The 17,636-nt window shown below is 37.9% G+C and overlaps 2 protein-coding genes across 8 annotated transcripts in view; both read right to left on the bottom strand.

Annotated features, from left to right (window-relative positions):
• Window positions 1-10,956, bottom strand: part of CCDC34 (coiled-coil domain containing 34) — a 327,538-nt gene extending 316,582 nt beyond the window's left edge. For all 7 annotated transcript variants that reach the window (XM_064365089.1, XM_064365087.1, XM_064365088.1 and 4 more), the window contains exon 1: window positions 10,589-10,956. In XM_064365089.1, the coding sequence (XP_064221159.1) occupies window positions 10,589-10,923 (335 nt within the window). In that variant the 5' untranslated portion in view covers window positions 10,924-10,956. The remainder of the gene's footprint in view (window positions 1-10,588) is intronic.
• A 2,744-nt stretch (window positions 10,957-13,700) lies between these two features.
• LGR4 (leucine rich repeat containing G protein-coupled receptor 4) overlaps window positions 13,701-17,636 on the bottom strand; it is a 104,484-nt gene continuing 100,548 nt past the window's right edge. The window contains exon 18 of the mRNA XM_021665100.2: window positions 13,701-16,898. Coding sequence (XP_021520775.1) covers window positions 15,622-16,898 — 1,277 coding nt within the window. The 3' untranslated portion in view covers window positions 13,701-15,621. The remainder of the gene's footprint in view (window positions 16,899-17,636) is intronic.

Genomic DNA, 17,636 nt, shown 5'->3' with positions numbered 1-17,636 from the left:
TAGTTTGACTTCCTGTTTTTCTATCTGGATACCATTTATTTATTTGGAGATGGAGTTTCACTCTTGTTGCCCAGGCTAGCTTGCAATGGCGTGATCTCGGCTCACTGCAACCCTCACCTCCCAGCGTCAAGCAATTCTCCTGCCTCAGCCTACCAAGTAGCTGAGATTACAGGCATACACCACCAGGCCCAGCTAATTTTCTGGGTTTTGGGAAACCCATTACAGATGGGTTTTCACCATGTTGGTCAGGCGGGTCTCGAGCTCCTGACATCAGGTGATCCATCCATCTCGGCCTTTAAAGTGTTGGGATTACAGGTGTGAGCCACCACACCTGACCTGGATGCCTTTTATTTCTTTCTGTTGCCTGATTGTTCTGATTACGACTTTCAGCACTATGTTGAATAGGAGTGGTGAGAGAGGGCATCCTTCTCTTGTTCCAATTTTCACAGGGTATGCTTCCGGCTTTTGCCTATTCAGTGTGATGTTGGCTTTCATAGATAACTCTTCTTATTTTGAAGTATGTTTCTCCAATGCCTAATTTGTTGAGGGATTTTAACATGAAAAGATGTTGAATTTTATTGAAAGCCTTTTCTATATTTACTGAGATGATCATGCGGTTTCTGTTTTTAGTTCCATTTATATGGTGGATCACAGTTATTGACTTGCATATGTTGAACCAACCTTGATCATGGTGGATTAGCTTTTTGGTGTGTTGCTGGGTTTGCTTTGCTGGTCTTTAGTTGAGGATTTTTGCATCTATGTCCATTAAGGATATTGGCCTGAAGTTTTCTTTTTAGTCATCTCAGCCAGGTTTTGGTTATCAGGATGATATTGGCCTCACTTAGAGAGTCCCTCCTTATTTTTTTGGAATAGTTTCAGTAGGAATGGTACCAGCTCTTCTTTATACATCTGGTAGAATTTGGCTGTATATCTGTCTGGTCCTGGGCTTTTTCTGGTTTCTATGAAATTGTCCTCCATATTATTTATACCTTGCAAGAAGGTGGTAAAGATTAAATGTATGTACCACACCCAGCACATACAACGTCTGGTGTGTAGTATATTTAAATTAAATGACAGTAATTACAGATTGATGTAGATCTCATTTGTGTATGTTATGCTTCTACCTCAGGGAACTATAAATTCATTTAAATATGGGACTTAGAATAATTATTCTGTGGCCTAAAGGACATCAGAAATATTTATTATTTATTGAGTATACATAACTACTATATTTCCATAATAATTAAAACTAATAACTTTTTAAGAAACAAAGATGATGGCAACCAAAAAAAAAACATTTATTGACGGAATCACACTGGGTACAAATGGGTATATTGTAAAAAGTATACCATCAACACACCTACAATGTTTATCAGTATTTCATAGTAGAAGAGATGTAAGTAGGAGCAGGTAGGACTAAAGAATGCTAGTGTACACAGGGCCATCAGATGCCTTTTAGTAGAAGAGGTCTACAGCCTTGCAGAAAAGCTTCCCACCCTGTGTAGAGGATGTGTTGCCTGTTCATTGCTTTCTGAACACTCTTGCCTATTATCACTCTGTGATTAATTCTGCACTAGGCTGTCAAGAGCTTTCACATTTGGGATCATTTTGTCCCCCTCCTTCAAGTAAGTTGATGGACTCATGACTCATTATGTCACAAATATCTTATCTTACATGTAAATGTAAATCGGATGCACCCCTAACTCTCAGGTCTAAGTTATTTTTTCTACTACATAAAGGTTTTCACAAAAATTAAAAAAAATTGATAGCATTAGGCCGGGCGCGGTGGCTCAAGCCTGTAATCCCAGCACTTTGGGAGGCTGAGGCGGGCGGATCACGAGGTCAAGAGATCGAGACCATCCTGGTCAACATGGTGAAACCTCGTCTCTACTAATACAAAAAATTAGCTGGGCATGGTGGCACGTGCCTGTAATCCCAGCTACTCAGGAGGCTGAGGCAGGAGAATTGCCTGAACCCAGGAGGCGGAGGTTGCGGTGAGCCGAGATCGCGCCATTGCACTCCAGCCTGGGTAATGAGCGAAACTCCGTCTCAAAAAAAAAAAAAAAAAAAAATTGATAGCATTAAATATTTACCTGAGAAAAGAAGAAACTCCTCAAATCAATAGCCTAATCCTTCATTTTAAACAGCTAGAAAAATAAAACTAAAATAAACCCAAACAAGCAGAAGGAAAAATTTAACAAAGACAACAGCAGAGAGCAATGAAATTTAAAAAAAAAGAAGAAGAAAAATAGCGATAAAAACAAAAGCTGATTTTTTGACATTAATTACATTGATAAGCCTTTAGCAAAACTGACCAAAAAGAGATAAGCCATGAATCACCAAAATCAATAATGAAAGAGGAGGTATCACTACAGATTCCATAAACATTGAACACATAATGAAGGAATACTAAGAACAACTCTATAGACATAGATTTGAAAACCTAGATTAAATCAAATTAAAATTAAAGAAACTGAACTTGCAGTTAAAAATTTCCAGAAAAGCAACCTTCTAGCACAGATGGTTGCACTGGCAAATTCTACCAATTATTTGAGGAAAATTAATACCAATTCCATACAATCTCTTCCAGAAATAAGAAGAGATGAGAACACTCTCAACTCGATTTATAAGGCCAGGATTACCCTGATACAAAAGACAGCATAAAAAAAATTGTTTTAGACACAACCAAATATACCTCATGAACATAAATGCAAAAATCTTCAGTAAAATATTAACAAATGGAATCCTTAAACATATAAAAACAATAATACACCATGACCAAGTAGAGGTTGTAGTGGGAATATGAGACTGGTTCAAGACTGGAAAATTTATCATTGTAGTCCACTATATGAACAGCCTAAAGAAGAAAAATCACATGATCAATTGTTACCAAAAAAGTATTTGACAAAATTCAACATTCATTAATGATAAAGACTCTCCGCAAACTAGAAATAGAAACTTTCTCAACCTGATAAAAGGCACACACAAAAGCTAACGTTATACTTAATGGTGAAAGACTGAATGCTTTTCCTCTCAATTTAGGAACAAGGCAAGGATATGGATATAATTTGGCTTTGTGTCCCCACCTAAATCTCACCTTGAATTGTAGTTCCCATAATCCCCATGTGTCATGGGAGGGACCCAGTAAGAAGTAATTTAATCATGGAGGTGGTTACCCTTATGCTGTTCTTGTGATAGTGATTGAGTTCTCATGAGATGTGATGGTTTTATAAAGGGATTTTCCCCCTTTTGCTCAGCACTTCTCCTTCCTGCTATCATGTAAAGAAGGATGTGTTTGCTTCCCCTTCTGCCATGATTGTAAGTTTCCTGAGGCCTCAGCAGCCTTTTGGAACTGTGAATCAATTAAACCTCTTTCCTTTATAAATTACCCATTCTTGGATATGTCTTTATTAGCAGTATGAGAACGGACTAACACAGATATCTACTCCTAACATTCAACATTTTACTGGGTGGTCTATCCAGTTAATAAGGTTAAGAAATGAGATAAAAGGCATGCAGATTTTCAGATGACATGACTGTTTATGCCAAAAATTTCAAGGAATTCATAAACAAATTCCAGTCTTAATGGTGAGTTTAATGAGACTACAGGGTACAAGGTTCAACACATAAGAATCAAATATATTTCTTTATGCTAACAATGAATAATTGGCAACTAAGCATTTTTTAAAAATTTACATTAACTCCAAAAGAATGAAACACATAGGTATAAGAGTAACAAAGCACAAACAGGGTCTGTGTGCTGAAAATTACAAAAACTTAGTGAAATAAAGAAAAGAAGATCTAAATAAACAGAAAGATATACTATTTTATGGATTGAAACAATTAACATATAATAGATGTAACTTGGCCAGGCGCAATGGCTCATGCCTGTAATCCCAGCACTTTGGGAGGCCAAGGTGGGCGGATTACCTGAGGTCAGGAGCTTGAGATCAGCTTGACCTACATGGAGAAAACCCTGTCTCTACTAAAAATAAAATTTGCTGGATATGGTGGCACATGCCTGTAATCCCAGCTACTTGGGAGGCTGAGGCAGGAAAACCACTTGAACCCGGGAGGAGACGGTTGCAGTGAGCCATGATAGTGCCATTGCACTCCAGCCTGGGCAACAAGAACAAAACTCCATCAAAAAAAGAAAAAGAAAAAGAAAAAAGAAAAGATGTAACTCTCCAAGCAAACTTCAGGTGTATTTTTACAGATCTAGACAAGCTGATTCTAAAATTTCTGTGGAAGTCAAGGGAACTATAACAACCAAAACCATTTTGAAACAGAGTAGTAAAGTTGGAGAAATCACACTAGCAGATTTAAGATTTAATACAAAGCTGCAGCAATCAATTCAGTGTGATACGGACAAAAGGACAGACACATAGATCAATGGAACAGAATAGAGAAGCCAGAAATAGATCCACACAAATATATTCTAGTAATTTTTCACCAAGTTGTAAAATTAATTCCATAAAGGAATGATAGCCATTCGACAAATGGTGTTGGAGCAGCCGGACATCCATATGCAAAAAAAAAAAAAAAAGGAACCTTCATCTTAATTTCAAATCTTACATAAGAATTAACTAAAAGATTTACATGTAAAATATAAAATTATAAACATTTAAAGGAAAAAATCTAGGAGAAAAACTGTGGCCTGAACTGAGACAAAGAGTTATTAGACATAATACCAAGAGCACAATCATGAAAGGAAAGATTTATGAATTAGATTTCACCAAAATTAAAAACTTTTGCTCTATCAAAGACACTATATAAGTATGAAAACACATGCTACAGACTGGGATAAAATATTTCTAAATCACATACCCAATAAAGGACTTGTATCTGGAACACAAAAAACTCTCATAACTCAACCATAAGAAAAGGAACTAGCCACGTTAAAGAAAATACTGTGTTCATCGACAAGAAGTCTCAACATAGTAAAGATTCAGTTCTCCACAAATTGATTCATAGGTTCAACTCAATTCAAACCAAAATCCCAACAGGACTTTTTGTAGGTATATAAAAGCTGATTCTAGAATTTATATGAAAAGACTGTATAGCATAGGGACAATGGTTAAAAATACTGTATTGTATACTTGCAATCTGCTAAGAAGATAGATCTTAAATCTCCTCACTACACACACACACATACACACACACAAACACATAAATAGTAAATGTAGAGGTTATAAATGTGTTAATTATGGTGAATGTGGGAATTATTTCACAGTGTAGACATATATCAAAACATGAAATTGTATACCTTAAATATATGCTATTTTTTAATGTCAGTGACCTTTCAACAAAACTGTTAAAAAGTAGAGAATGAAAATACGATATGTGAAAGACAAAGGAACTAAAATATCACAAACAATTTGGGCAAAAGAAATGCAAATAAGCAAATTAAGAAATGTTCACTTGCTATTCAGAAATGCAAGTTAAAACCACCACGAGATACCATGGCACACCTATTAGAATAGCTAAAATAAAAAATACTGACAAGTGTTGGTAAGGATGTGAGCAACTGGAACTCGCACACATTGCTGGTAGCCAAATGAAAAAACAGCCACTCTGGATGCAGTCCCTTGTAAAATGAAACAAACACTTTCTATAAGACCCAGCAATCCCATTTCTAGGTATTTGCCTTAAATAAATGAAAAAATGTTCACACAAAATCCTACTTTTTGATGGGGGTTTTTTTCTTTTTTTCTTTTTTTTTTTTGAGACAGAGTTTCGTTCTTGTTACCCACGCTGGAGTGCAATGTCATTTTTTCTTGTAAATTTGTTTAAGTTCTTTGTAGATTCTGGATATTAGCGTTTTTGTCAGATGGACAGATTGCAAAAATTTTCTCCCATTTACACACGGGGGTCTGACGGGGGTGGGGGCTTAGGGGAGGGATAGCATTAGAAGAAATACCTAATGTAGGTGACAGGTTGATGGGTGCAGCAAACCATCGCGGCACATGTATAACTATGTAACAAACCTGCACATTCTGCACATGTACCCCAGAACTTAAATATAATAAAAACAAATAAGACTAGTTTATTATAGACTTAGTTCTTCGTCTGTTTCACATTCCTGCTTCTAGCAACCAACTGCTTCATCCACTGCTTTGCACAACTTTTCTACTTCAAGATTTAGCTTACTCATTATTTTCTGTTACTATTATTTCTTCATTCATTCATGCCCTTATGGAATTTGTATTGTAGTGGGAAAGAGACACTGTTGATGTGTTATTTCTTATTTTATTTTGTTTTTTAAGACAGAGTCTCACTCTGTTGCCAGGCTGGAGTGCAGTGGCACGATCTTAGCTCATTGCAACCTCTGCCTCCTGGGTTCAAGCGATTCCCATGCCTCAGCCTCCCAAGTAGCTAGGATTATAGGCACACACCACTGTGCCTGGCTAATTTTTTGTATTTTAGTAGAGACAGGGTTTCACCATGTTGGCCAGGATGGTCTCGATCTCCTGACCTCATGATCTGCCAACCTGGGCCTCCCAAAGTGCTGGGATTACAGGCATGAGCCACTGTGCCCGGCATGTTATTTGTTATATATATCTTTCTTTTTCAGTCTTGCAGAAGGAACCCATCTGCCCCCACTGTAGTGTACTTTCAACTATCACTACATGCTGATGATGCCTAGATCAGTAATTCCAGGGCAGACCTTCATCTTGAGTTCCAGATCTTTATTTCCAACTCTGTGATACATAGCTCAACTTAAATATCAATCAGTTGAAAACAAACCTAATCATCTTCTACCATCCACCCACCACCCTTCCCACTAAGAAAGTGTACTCCTCTTACAATCCTAAAGCAGTGAGGGTAGGCTGGAGGATATCACCCTTCAGTCAGTTGCTCAAGCCAGAAGCCCTAGCTCTTTGATTCCACCTGCTCCTCATCAACATCTGGACCCCCCCACCTCCCATACCCACATGATCACCTAGTCATGTTAATTCTATTCTTGCCATTTTTGAAAGCCATTCTTGTTTCCTCAAACCTTACAACCACCATTTAGACAAAACTGGCCTCCCTTTCAAATCATTACCCACACCTTTTGCCAGATTCAACCCAAAAATGTATCCTTTGATCATGTCACTCCTCATCTTAAAGTTCTTCAGTGGCTCCTTTACCCACAGGATAAAATCCAAACTCCTTAGCCTGACACCCATGAATCGGCCCTTGCCTATCTTCCAGCCTCTTCTTTCACCAATAGGTGATCCACACTCTACCTTTCAGTCACTAGGAGCTCCTGCAGGTTGATGAATGTGCCACGCCCCATGCCCTGTAACTTTCACCTAAATCTGAAATTCCTTTCTTCCACCTCTGAATCCAGTTAGATTAAGAGCTTAGATTTGGGAGTAAACAGCCTGGGGTGAAATCCTATCTGCTTCTTCCTAGCTGTGTACATTTTTTTTTAAACTTCTTTAAGCTTCTGTTTTCTCATCTATAAAATGGAGATGACAGTTGTGGCTGGCTACCTTACAGGTAGTATTTCATGAAACTATCCATGCTAAAGCACCTAATACAGTTCCAGTCACTCAGTAAGCACTTAGTAAGTCATTTATTATTTTTACTATGATGAACTCCTACTGTCTCTTCAAAATTCAACTCCAGCACTGCCTGTAAAACTCTTGGGTTTCCTGTCACTTGTTCATCTCTGCCACAGGCCACAAGTTCCTTAAAGAAAACATACCTTAACTCATTTTTTTTCTTTCAAGAACCTAGCTTAGGGTCTAGAATATAGTAAGGTCCTAAGAAACATTTCTTGAAAGAAAATCGGATCAGTGGGTTTTTCTTTTAAGAAATGACACTTTAAATATTAAATTTCCAGCCTCAATATTTATAACAAATGTGTTCAAAATACATGGCGCACACACTACAGCTCTACTTATAATCAACAAAAGCTTGCTTGACAAGCAGCCATTTGTGAACAAGATATTTATTACAGCATGGTTTTCCTAACAGATAGTGGTAGAAAAACCAGGATAAAGCTGAATAGATAAACAGTAGGCCCAGAGCACATTATAAAATATTCTAGGAAAACACTTCTCATTATCTTGTCTGAAGTTAACTTTGAGCTTCATCTCAATTCTGGCCAATACACTTGAAGGTCAACGCATCCTCTAAGCATGGCTCTATTTTTTTCTTTTTTTTGAGACGGAGTGTTGCTCTGTCTCCAGGCTGGAATGCAGTGGCACAATCTCGGCTCACTGCAACCTCTACCTCCCAGGTTCAAGCGATTCTTCTGCCTCACCCTCCCGAGTAGTTGGGACTATAGGTGTGTGCCATCACACCTAGCTAATTTTTGTATTTTTAGTAGAGATGGGGTTTCACCACGTTGGCCAGGATGATCTCGATCTCGACCTCATGATCCACCTGCCTTGGCCTCCCAAAGTGCTGGGATTACAGGTATGAGCCACCGGGCTCTATTTATACCAAAAATACCTTGAGGTAATATCCATCATGTTCAGTTGATGCCTGAGTCTAGCTCAAAGAAGCCTTACCCTATTCGTTTTGCCAGTCAGATCACAGTGGCAGGTGAGGGATGGCATAAAATCCCACAGCTCTAGGTTGCTCTCTGCTCCACAGAGGATACTTGCAGCCCAGAACAATGATGGGGTTATGACTCAGGTTGCCTGCTCTCTTCATCCTGTCACCCCCAAGCTGTTCAGGGCACCAAATATAGGTCAGCATAGTAGGGAAAAGGAATAAGGAAGTTTTCTAAAAACCTACCTTTCCTGAAAGGAAGTGCTAAGTTTATGATGCATTAGGCAATAATCACTACATGTATCTGTTCTTTAGGAAGTGGGAACTGGGCATGCAGTCACCACACATTTATTGAGCAACTAATAAGCATCTGATACTTGCCACACACACTTGACAACTTCAGCATTCTCTTTTCAAACCCATGTCCCAGCTACTTTTGATTCATAGGGACTGAAATGTAGTAAGGAAGGCAGCCTTAGCCCTGTGGTGCAACCAGCTCATTCTGGCTTTGGGTAAGTGAGATGTAGATATGTCTGCCTCCTCCCCCAGCAGGCTCCATTTAGTCAGGGCTTTGACTCTTGGAAACTAATGCAAGGTTTCAATAGTTGAGATATAGTTCTGAGGGTCATTTATTCCGCAGGTCACTAACTTGTGTCCAGAACACTTAGTCCAGTTGATTATGCTCAGAAAATATTTCCCAAAGCCTTCAAATTTACCTTAAATACCTTTGAGACCAACTCAGTCCTGAAAATACCTACAAAGGCCCAAAGGAAAACAGATTACTGAAACCCTAAATCTACCATTAAATTCTACTATCAGGTTGATCAGAACAGGCCTGTTTCTTCTTGCTACAACCAGCCTGAATGAGTGGCTTGCTTGGTTACTCTTTCTGATCTCTATTCCCACCAATGTACTTACTTTTACCTCTCATCGTTAACTAATTCACTCCTGTAGCCATGTATATGAGTTACCTCATATGGTTCCAGATTCCATTCACTCATGCTGGATATGAACACCCTATACTGAAGCGGGTATTTTGCTATTTACACACAAAGCCTGGGTTCTCCTGCCTGTGTTTTTTAGAGTTCCTGTACTGTGCCTGACACAGCTTGACAATCAGAAACTTGTAAATGATTTCTCAAGAAAACGTAATGAGTGTATACCAGAATGGACCTGCATAACGAGGCCTGCCTCAGAAATGTTCCTGCAGGGATAGGCCCTTTGCTCCTATTTCTAGATTCCCAATACTAGGCATGCAGTTCAGGAAAGAAAACATGATCATGTATCTTTGTAGCCCAAATCTGCTAATAACTAGGTGCATACCTTTGAGTCACTTTTTATTTGTATTCTGAGCCATGGTTTTATTATCTGTAAAATAAGTGGATTGATTTAGGCTTCAATTCCATGAGAGTAGAGACCAGTATTCTGTTTATGGTCCCTAGTACCTAGACTAATATGTGGCACACAATGTTTGCTGAGTGAATAACAGTAGAAATAAGTAAATTAAGATAGTTTTAATAACCCCCTTGGTCTAACATTCTTTGACACAATGGCATCCATTCCTTTCTAAGTGCGTGCTCAGATCCTATCCAACCATGTCTCCACATGCTGAGGTTGATATTGCTAACCTCTGTGCCTCAGTACTTTATGTTATAAAAAGTGACCTGTTTACTATAACCTACTTCACCAGCAATCAGTAGATGTTTTCAGTATAACCACAGGTACTACTAAGGTGCAGTAAACAACATTCTGATGTTCAGGTTTGGGAAAAGAATTCTGGAGTCCACAATCTGGCTTTTGAGGATTCATAAAACTCCTGAAGTAGTAGCAAAGTTTTGTGTGTTTGAGACTATGTGCGTTTTCCTGGGAAGTGAGACTACAGCAATTAGGAAAAAAAGGATTAAAAGCAACAGGAAATCTGTCCTCATTTGCAAGAATTTGCCCAGGGCTCTTTATGTGCAAAAAAACACGGCACCTCAGTTTGCAGGTGCCTTCTCTGCCTTTGAGGTGGAGGGCAGGAGGGTGTCAGAATGGGGTACTTAAGAGGGTCTAAGGAATCTTGAAAAGGACTGAATAGGCCGGGAGGCCTCGGGTTTACCTGGCGCACCCCTGTAACTCCATTCCTCTCAGGCTCGCCACTTTGGCCTCTGAATCAAGGGCATCTTCATCCACGTCTTCCTCATCCTCCCCGTTACCGTCGTCCTCGTCAAATTGGAAGCTCTGGTGGCCAAGGGGAGACAACAGCGACCTGGTGGAATTGCTGCAGCTCAGCGGCGGCGATGGCGAGAGCACCACCTCCAGCCCCTGCCCACGGGCGCCCGTCATAGGGACAGCGAAGGAGCCCGGGGAGGGCCGAGACCTGGGTCTGCAGTCAGCAGAGAAACCGGTGCAGGAAGCAGGAGAAGTAGGCCCCCAGGACCCCGCCGCCCACATCTGGCCCGCCAAGTTTAAACTGGCGGAGCCGCGACGGGGACGCGCTCTCCCAGCAGGCACTGCGCGCGCCGGCCGGGCCAATCCCGGCAGACACATACCCTGCGCTGCCATGGCGACGCGTGGAGGCCGGGAGAGCTTTGTTTGGGCCTGCGAAGCTTGGCTTCCTCCGCCCCGGCCTCCCTTGGCCAGCCCTTCCTCCTCAGTGGCAGGAAGGTGCCTGCTGTTTGCAAGCTTGTTTAGCACGGTGCCTCCCCAAGCCACTGGCGGGGTCCTGGCTCCCTACTGGCAACTTTGAGGGCCTGTCCCTTGTTTGCCGTGGAGTTGTAGTTCATTGGCTACATAAAATACGTTACTTGTCACTGAATAAGGGAAAAAAGAAGCAGAAGCCAAAACTACACCCTATATAATTACAGGGTCAGAATTATGAGCATCGGTCGTGATTTCTTCCAGCACAGACGATGTATTTTGAGGAGAGGGGAGCGAACTTGATCCAAGTTTACCGGTGTACCCCAGAACGCACTTTTAGGGCAGTCTTTTGAGTGTTTTGGTAGCACTTCATTTGCCTGGCATCTTAAGGGACCTAATTTGTCTCTACATGTGAATTTTTGGCCTCTTTGAAGCCTCTAGTGTATGCTAAGGTCTGCGTAAAGGACTAGGGATAGATGATTAAAAGTCTTGTCCTTAAGTTCCTCATCCTTTTGTGGTTAAAAATCATCTCAGTAAATACGATGATATGCATTTTATGTGGGATCTTAGGGGCACTCTCCTCTTTGGAATGGGGATAAAGGTAGTAAGGAAGAGGTGGATGCTTTATTCATGCTGACAAAACTGTGTACATTTGTAAATAAATAGGGCTTTGTCCAGTTCATAATGTATATTACTGGTAGAAATACCATAAATGAAAATTAACCATGGCTAACATAGCACACAAAACTTTTTAGTAACCAGAGTGATACAAAAACCTTTGATGAAATCTACATCTGCAAAATTTAACACAGGAGAACTAGCTCTGGTAGAAGGAATAGCAACCAAAGACAATTCAGAAGGCAGAGCTATAATTAATAAAATATGACATGGTTAAATCTATTTAAATGGAATATTTTGTTTAAAATTTCAGTAAAAACAAAATGAAAATGAAAGAAAATTGGAGCACTCCAACTAAGTAATAAAGTTGATCAAGGAACAAAATTGACCTAATGGAGTTTTCGTTCTCAACCCTAGTTATTCAATATTGGCATATCTGGTTAAAACCTTTTCTTGGAACATCTCTAGAATCAATAACATTGAAACGCCCTGGTCTGCATTAGGGCCTCATAAAGAGGTATGCTTGAGAAGCTATTTTCCCACATACATAACCAGATATAACTGTAGTGGGAAAACACTAGTATGAAAGAGACTTGGAATCAGTGGTTTTCCTGGTGCTTAATAGGTTTTCCAATCCTAACTTACTCCTCTGAAAATGGGGGAAAAAATTACCTCACAGGGTCAGATTATCTCATTAATTCTCAAAGGTTCTAAGCTCAGGATCTCACAGATACAATGAAAAATTGTGTGTAAACTCCAGAACTTTTACACTTTAACCTCTTTGTACAGGAATCTAAATGTCATATACTTCTTTGTCCCCTTAAAATGTTTTCCTAAAGTATACCCTTTTCTTGATGCGCCAGAGTCATCATTATGACAACTGTGACATTATGCACTAGCAATGCTGGACCCCCCCAAGGCTATGAGGCAGAATCAGATGGTGCTGGTGCTGGTGTTTGAATATAATTGAGTCCAGCGGTCTCATTTCTTACAGTGCCTTTTCATTACTGGAGCTGAGGAGTCATAATCAAGATGGGTAGAATTCTATTAAATGTACAAATGTATAAAAGAGTGTCTCTGCCCTAAAGTTTTAGGATATTGACTGAGTGACATATTTTCATAGTTAGTACTTTGACTTTCATGGAATATTTGAGACAATTTATGTTTCACTGGCTCTGGAAACTTGCATAAGAGTGATTTTTGCTTAAATAATTCCATCACCAGTTAGCCCTATGGCAATATATTATGCAATTTTAAAAATTTAGCCTTAGACATTAGTATTTACAGATGAAACAATATGATGTCTTGAATATGCTTCAAAATAATCCAAGGGGTGGAGGGATTGGAAGGGGTTAGTGAATGCAACGAAGATGAAACAAGGTTCACTATGTGCTGCAGATAATTGTCAAAGCAGTGATAGGTATGGCATGAAAGGTAGGGAGGAGGGATAATTATACTATTCTACTTTTGTTATGGAAATTTCAAGCATATGTAAAGTTTAATACAAACACACACACAAAATTATGTCTAGAATGAAGAGGCATTGGGTTCTGGTTTGAGTTCTAATTTGCTGCGACTCAGGGATTCACTTAAATTTCATTAAACCTTTTGTTTTTTCATCTGTAAAATGAGGACTAATGATTGTACATACTGAAGTATTTCTAAGCATCTGGGCAATTACCTACATTTAATACACTCCAGATTTTTTAATCATTTGCTTTTTAAAGATTGAATCAATGGTTTTTCTGAAATTTCATAATCTGTTTTCCATGAGTATGGTTCAGACTCAGGATAAAACCTTATTTATAAATTTCAGCAAAATGTTCTCATGTATTTATAAATAAATATCAGAAGTGTTTTCTAATGGTTACTTTCAACATTTCTTCTAATACTGTCCACTTAAAAATATTTAATTTGCTTACTTTAAAACTAAATTCATTAATATACCTAGTTTTAAATTAAGGCAAAATAGATTGCTTTCTAGAAACTTTAATATTTCAAAACACTGAGTACAATATTGTATTTCATACCATATATAGCACAAAGATTAACATATTTTATATATCTGTTATTCGAGTTTTTAAATGAATAAAATGAAAAATTTTCAATAATTTGAATTTTGGAAAAAAAACCTTTTAATTAGGAGTTTCTTACCAAGTTATGATTTAATATTTATCAGATATGTAAATATACAAATATGATAGCAATTTTTAAAACTTGTAAATAGTTGGCCTTACAAAATTACAACACACTGTAAATAAATCCTTCCCACATTTTATACAAACTACATGATTTTGATATACAAAGATTCTGTTTTTATTACACTGACAATGTACAACAATGACTATTTACAATGCAAAAAGTATATAAACCACAATTTAACATTCTGCTACTGGCAGCCACTATAGTTTAGGAGGTAGCTTTAATTAAACGAAATGAACAGAAGCCACATTTCCCAACTTGTGTTCTAAAAATAATTTACATAAGATAAAAATTCATTATATGCACAGTATGTACAGTTTAATTATTAAACTGCAATCTAGCTGAATGTTTTTTAGTATATTCAGAATGACTAATATGGCAGTGGGTTTGCTATTGATTTAGCACATTGTTCAAAACACATATTGAACAATTACAACCTTAAGACTCCACACAGTAATAGGTCTAAAGCCCATACATGAGAATCAAGTAAAATTTTTAATTTTTAAAGACACAGGACTAAGCTTTAATTCCTTCTTCTTATATTTTTATTAATAACATATTATCTTATTTAACCAGAGTTCAACCTCTGAACTATTGAATAGGCTTTTTGTAAAAAAAATAGTATGGGGAAGATATATGGAAGTTTCCATTTAATAGCATAGGTTCAAGAGAATCCAGCTCACTAAGAAATAAACATAAGTATTTTGTGTCATAATTACTCCCCATTTCTTCCAATTAAATGCAAGTATTGACCACAGTTTACTTTCTATATAATCCAAACTATTACTAGGTGACAAACCAACAAATTGGAAAATATCAGTAGAGCCAATGATATTAGGAAGTGTTTATTAATGAGAACATTACATGGAGCCACCAAATCCCTCAGATACTATTAAACCCCCACATTAGTTAGTAGTTTAGCCAAATCTATTAAACTCACACAGCAATTAGGCTTTTACTTTTTTTCTAGTAGTATAATCACAAAACACTGAAGAAAAAATTACTGATTGAACCAAAGCAATGTATAATGACTGAAAACAAATGTCCAGCTACTTTTTTTTAACCTAACAGCTGTTAATATTGTTTTAAAAACATCTTCAGGTTTTAGATTTATAAATCACCTAAGCAAAATTTATGATTCTCTTATGTCAAGGATGGCAACTGAAAACATAATAAGGTAATGCCTATGTATACTCTCACAGTTCTAGCTGGGACAGTCCCTTTTTTGGCCCTGCAGTAAGTTGTCCTGAGATTAATGATGAAACATTAGGTAAAATTAGCAAGATTTTTTCTTCAGTTATAGAAAATCACATTTTAAAATATATTTTTAAAAAATATTAACAGCTGTTCTTTATCTTGTGCTTAATTCAGAAATAGGTATAAATTTGCTTTTTATGGATCAGAAAAACCTAACATTATATTGCTATACTGCACCTCCGATCCTTTTCAAGTCATACATTTGTTTCAAACAGACCATACATTGCTTGGACATTGCATTTTTCACCAATTTATAATTTAGGCACCTGTTCTTTGAAAACGACTGGTTTGAGAAATAAATTGCCACCTTCTCCTTCTTCTAAGTGACACCAGGCAGTGATTACAGAAGTGCTTCCCAGATGAAAGATCAGAATAGGGTTCACTCTATAAACACTGATTTTGGTTGATAGGGGAAACGGTTACATACACAGGAGTTCAGTCTTTAACTCTTGGTAGATTGTAAGCATAGCGCACCAAAGGGAATCCTCGACTCTGGTAGAAGCAGGCTCGTCCACAGGCCTGCACCTGGTCAGAACTGTCTGAGACAAAGGAATCTTCTTCATCTGCATAATCAGAGTGGGCTGACTGTGTGCCACAGTCAGACCAATAGCCCTCAGGTCTTTGGCAAGAAGCCACTGCCAATGCTGGACAGCTGTGTGATTTTATCAAATGTTTGCATGATACTGGCTTTGTTAAAAGAAACGATTCGCAGCAGTCGCAAATAGTCAGGTTTCCCTGCAAGTGTGAGTACATGCCACAGTCGTAGTAGAAATCCTGTTCCAGACAACCACCTTGGCTACTGATGGAAACTGAAACTGATCCACTTTTCTTGGTAACACGTCGCTTCAGTAACTTCCAGTCTTCTTTAAACTTTGGGTTGAAGAAAACATACAGGACTGGATTCAGGCAAGCAGGCAATGGAAAAAATATCAGAGTAACAGACTTCATTATTTCAGGGCTGATAGAGATTGCAGTGATCAATGGTGCAAATGAGAAAAATGCAACAGGGCAGAAAAAGATGCAATTGGTGAAGATTAGCCAAGCGACATGCTTAATCATGCTAGATTCTGAGTTTTCTGAGAGGTCTTCCTTTTCCAAGTTGCAGTACAGCTTAGTGTACATAATGGCCATTAATAAAAATGCTAGTGAGTTTAACAGTACTAAGGTTACAGTGAATCCTAATGATGGTGTTTCTCCTGTAGGAAATGGCAAGCAAAGGGGTGATGCAGAATATTCCCCTCTATGGAAAAGGTGAAAACAGCCTGCTATTGTAGCACCTAGGAAAGCCAAAAGGGCAGCAACCCGGAACTGTTTGAGATGATTGCTTTTCCCATTTTTCATTACATCTTTTGCAGATAAGCTTCTTTCGACAGTTGCTAGCATTAATAAAAATATGGCACTTTCTGAGGAGAAAACTGCAAGAAACCCAGCTACTTTGCAGCCACTGCCAGTTTCCCACCAAATGCCAAATTCAGCGAATCTGCCCCAGGACACAGCATCAAGAAAAGTTAGGATGCCTGTATAGATTCCCATGAATAAGTTAGACACAGAAATCAAGCCTATAAACAATTTGGATGAAGGCAGTGATGTACAAGATGCAAATGTTGTTAAAATGACAAGCAGGTTGAAAAATAATGCAACCAAGAAAATGAACCACACAGTAAGACGAATCATCCAGCTTCCCAGTAAATATTCACAGGGCTTAAAAGCACCTAAAACAAAACACAGAGAGAGAAAGAGAGAGAGAGAGAAATAAAAGATAACTTAGAAAATAATTTAGAAAATGATATGGCTTGCTAGAAAAACTAATGATATAGACTAATTAAATCTGTTCTCTATTTGAATTGAACAAAACTGAAATGATTACTGCTTCTAAGATATTTTAGTCATGGACTAGGCTATTTAAAAAAATAAACTGACTTTGATTTCTTTTATTAAATATTTGATAAGGCTATAAAATATTTCTTTTATTAAATATTTGATAAAGAGTGATATTTAGATGAAAATTTTCATTTTTTTCTTGCACCTAAGCTAATTTACATAGCACAATGTTTAGGGCATAAGAGGTATTTGATAAACTGAGGGTCTGGAATGAGATGGTTGTAACTTGCTATTCTTACCTTGAGAAGGCAACTTAAAATTGTATAAATTTTAACCTGTATTTATTTTCTCGCTTGTGGATAATAATGCCTATTTCATACAGTTGTGCAGCTTAACTGAAATTATACACATAAGGAACTAAGCAGGTTGCTGGATATATAGTTAGACTTCAATAATTATTAGCTCCCTTTTCTTCCTTTCTAGCCCCAATATACTTTATAATTATGTATGTATATGTTTGTATATACACATATTTTTTATACATTTTCTTGTGGATTTCAAAAGCAACCTGATAAAGCAGGTTAAGATAGGTATAATTATCCCCACTTTTCATCCAGAGAAACTGATAT

This window comes from Aotus nancymaae, unplaced genomic scaffold (assembly GCF_030222135.1).
Source record: "Aotus nancymaae isolate 86718 unplaced genomic scaffold, 86718_ANA_hifiasm-v0.15.2.pri h1tg000059l, whole genome shotgun sequence".
Taxonomy (NCBI): Eukaryota; Metazoa; Chordata; class Mammalia; order Primates; family Aotidae; genus Aotus; species Aotus nancymaae.
Note: the sequence above shows the minus strand (reverse complement) of the source record. Positions and strands in the feature narration are given on the sequence as shown.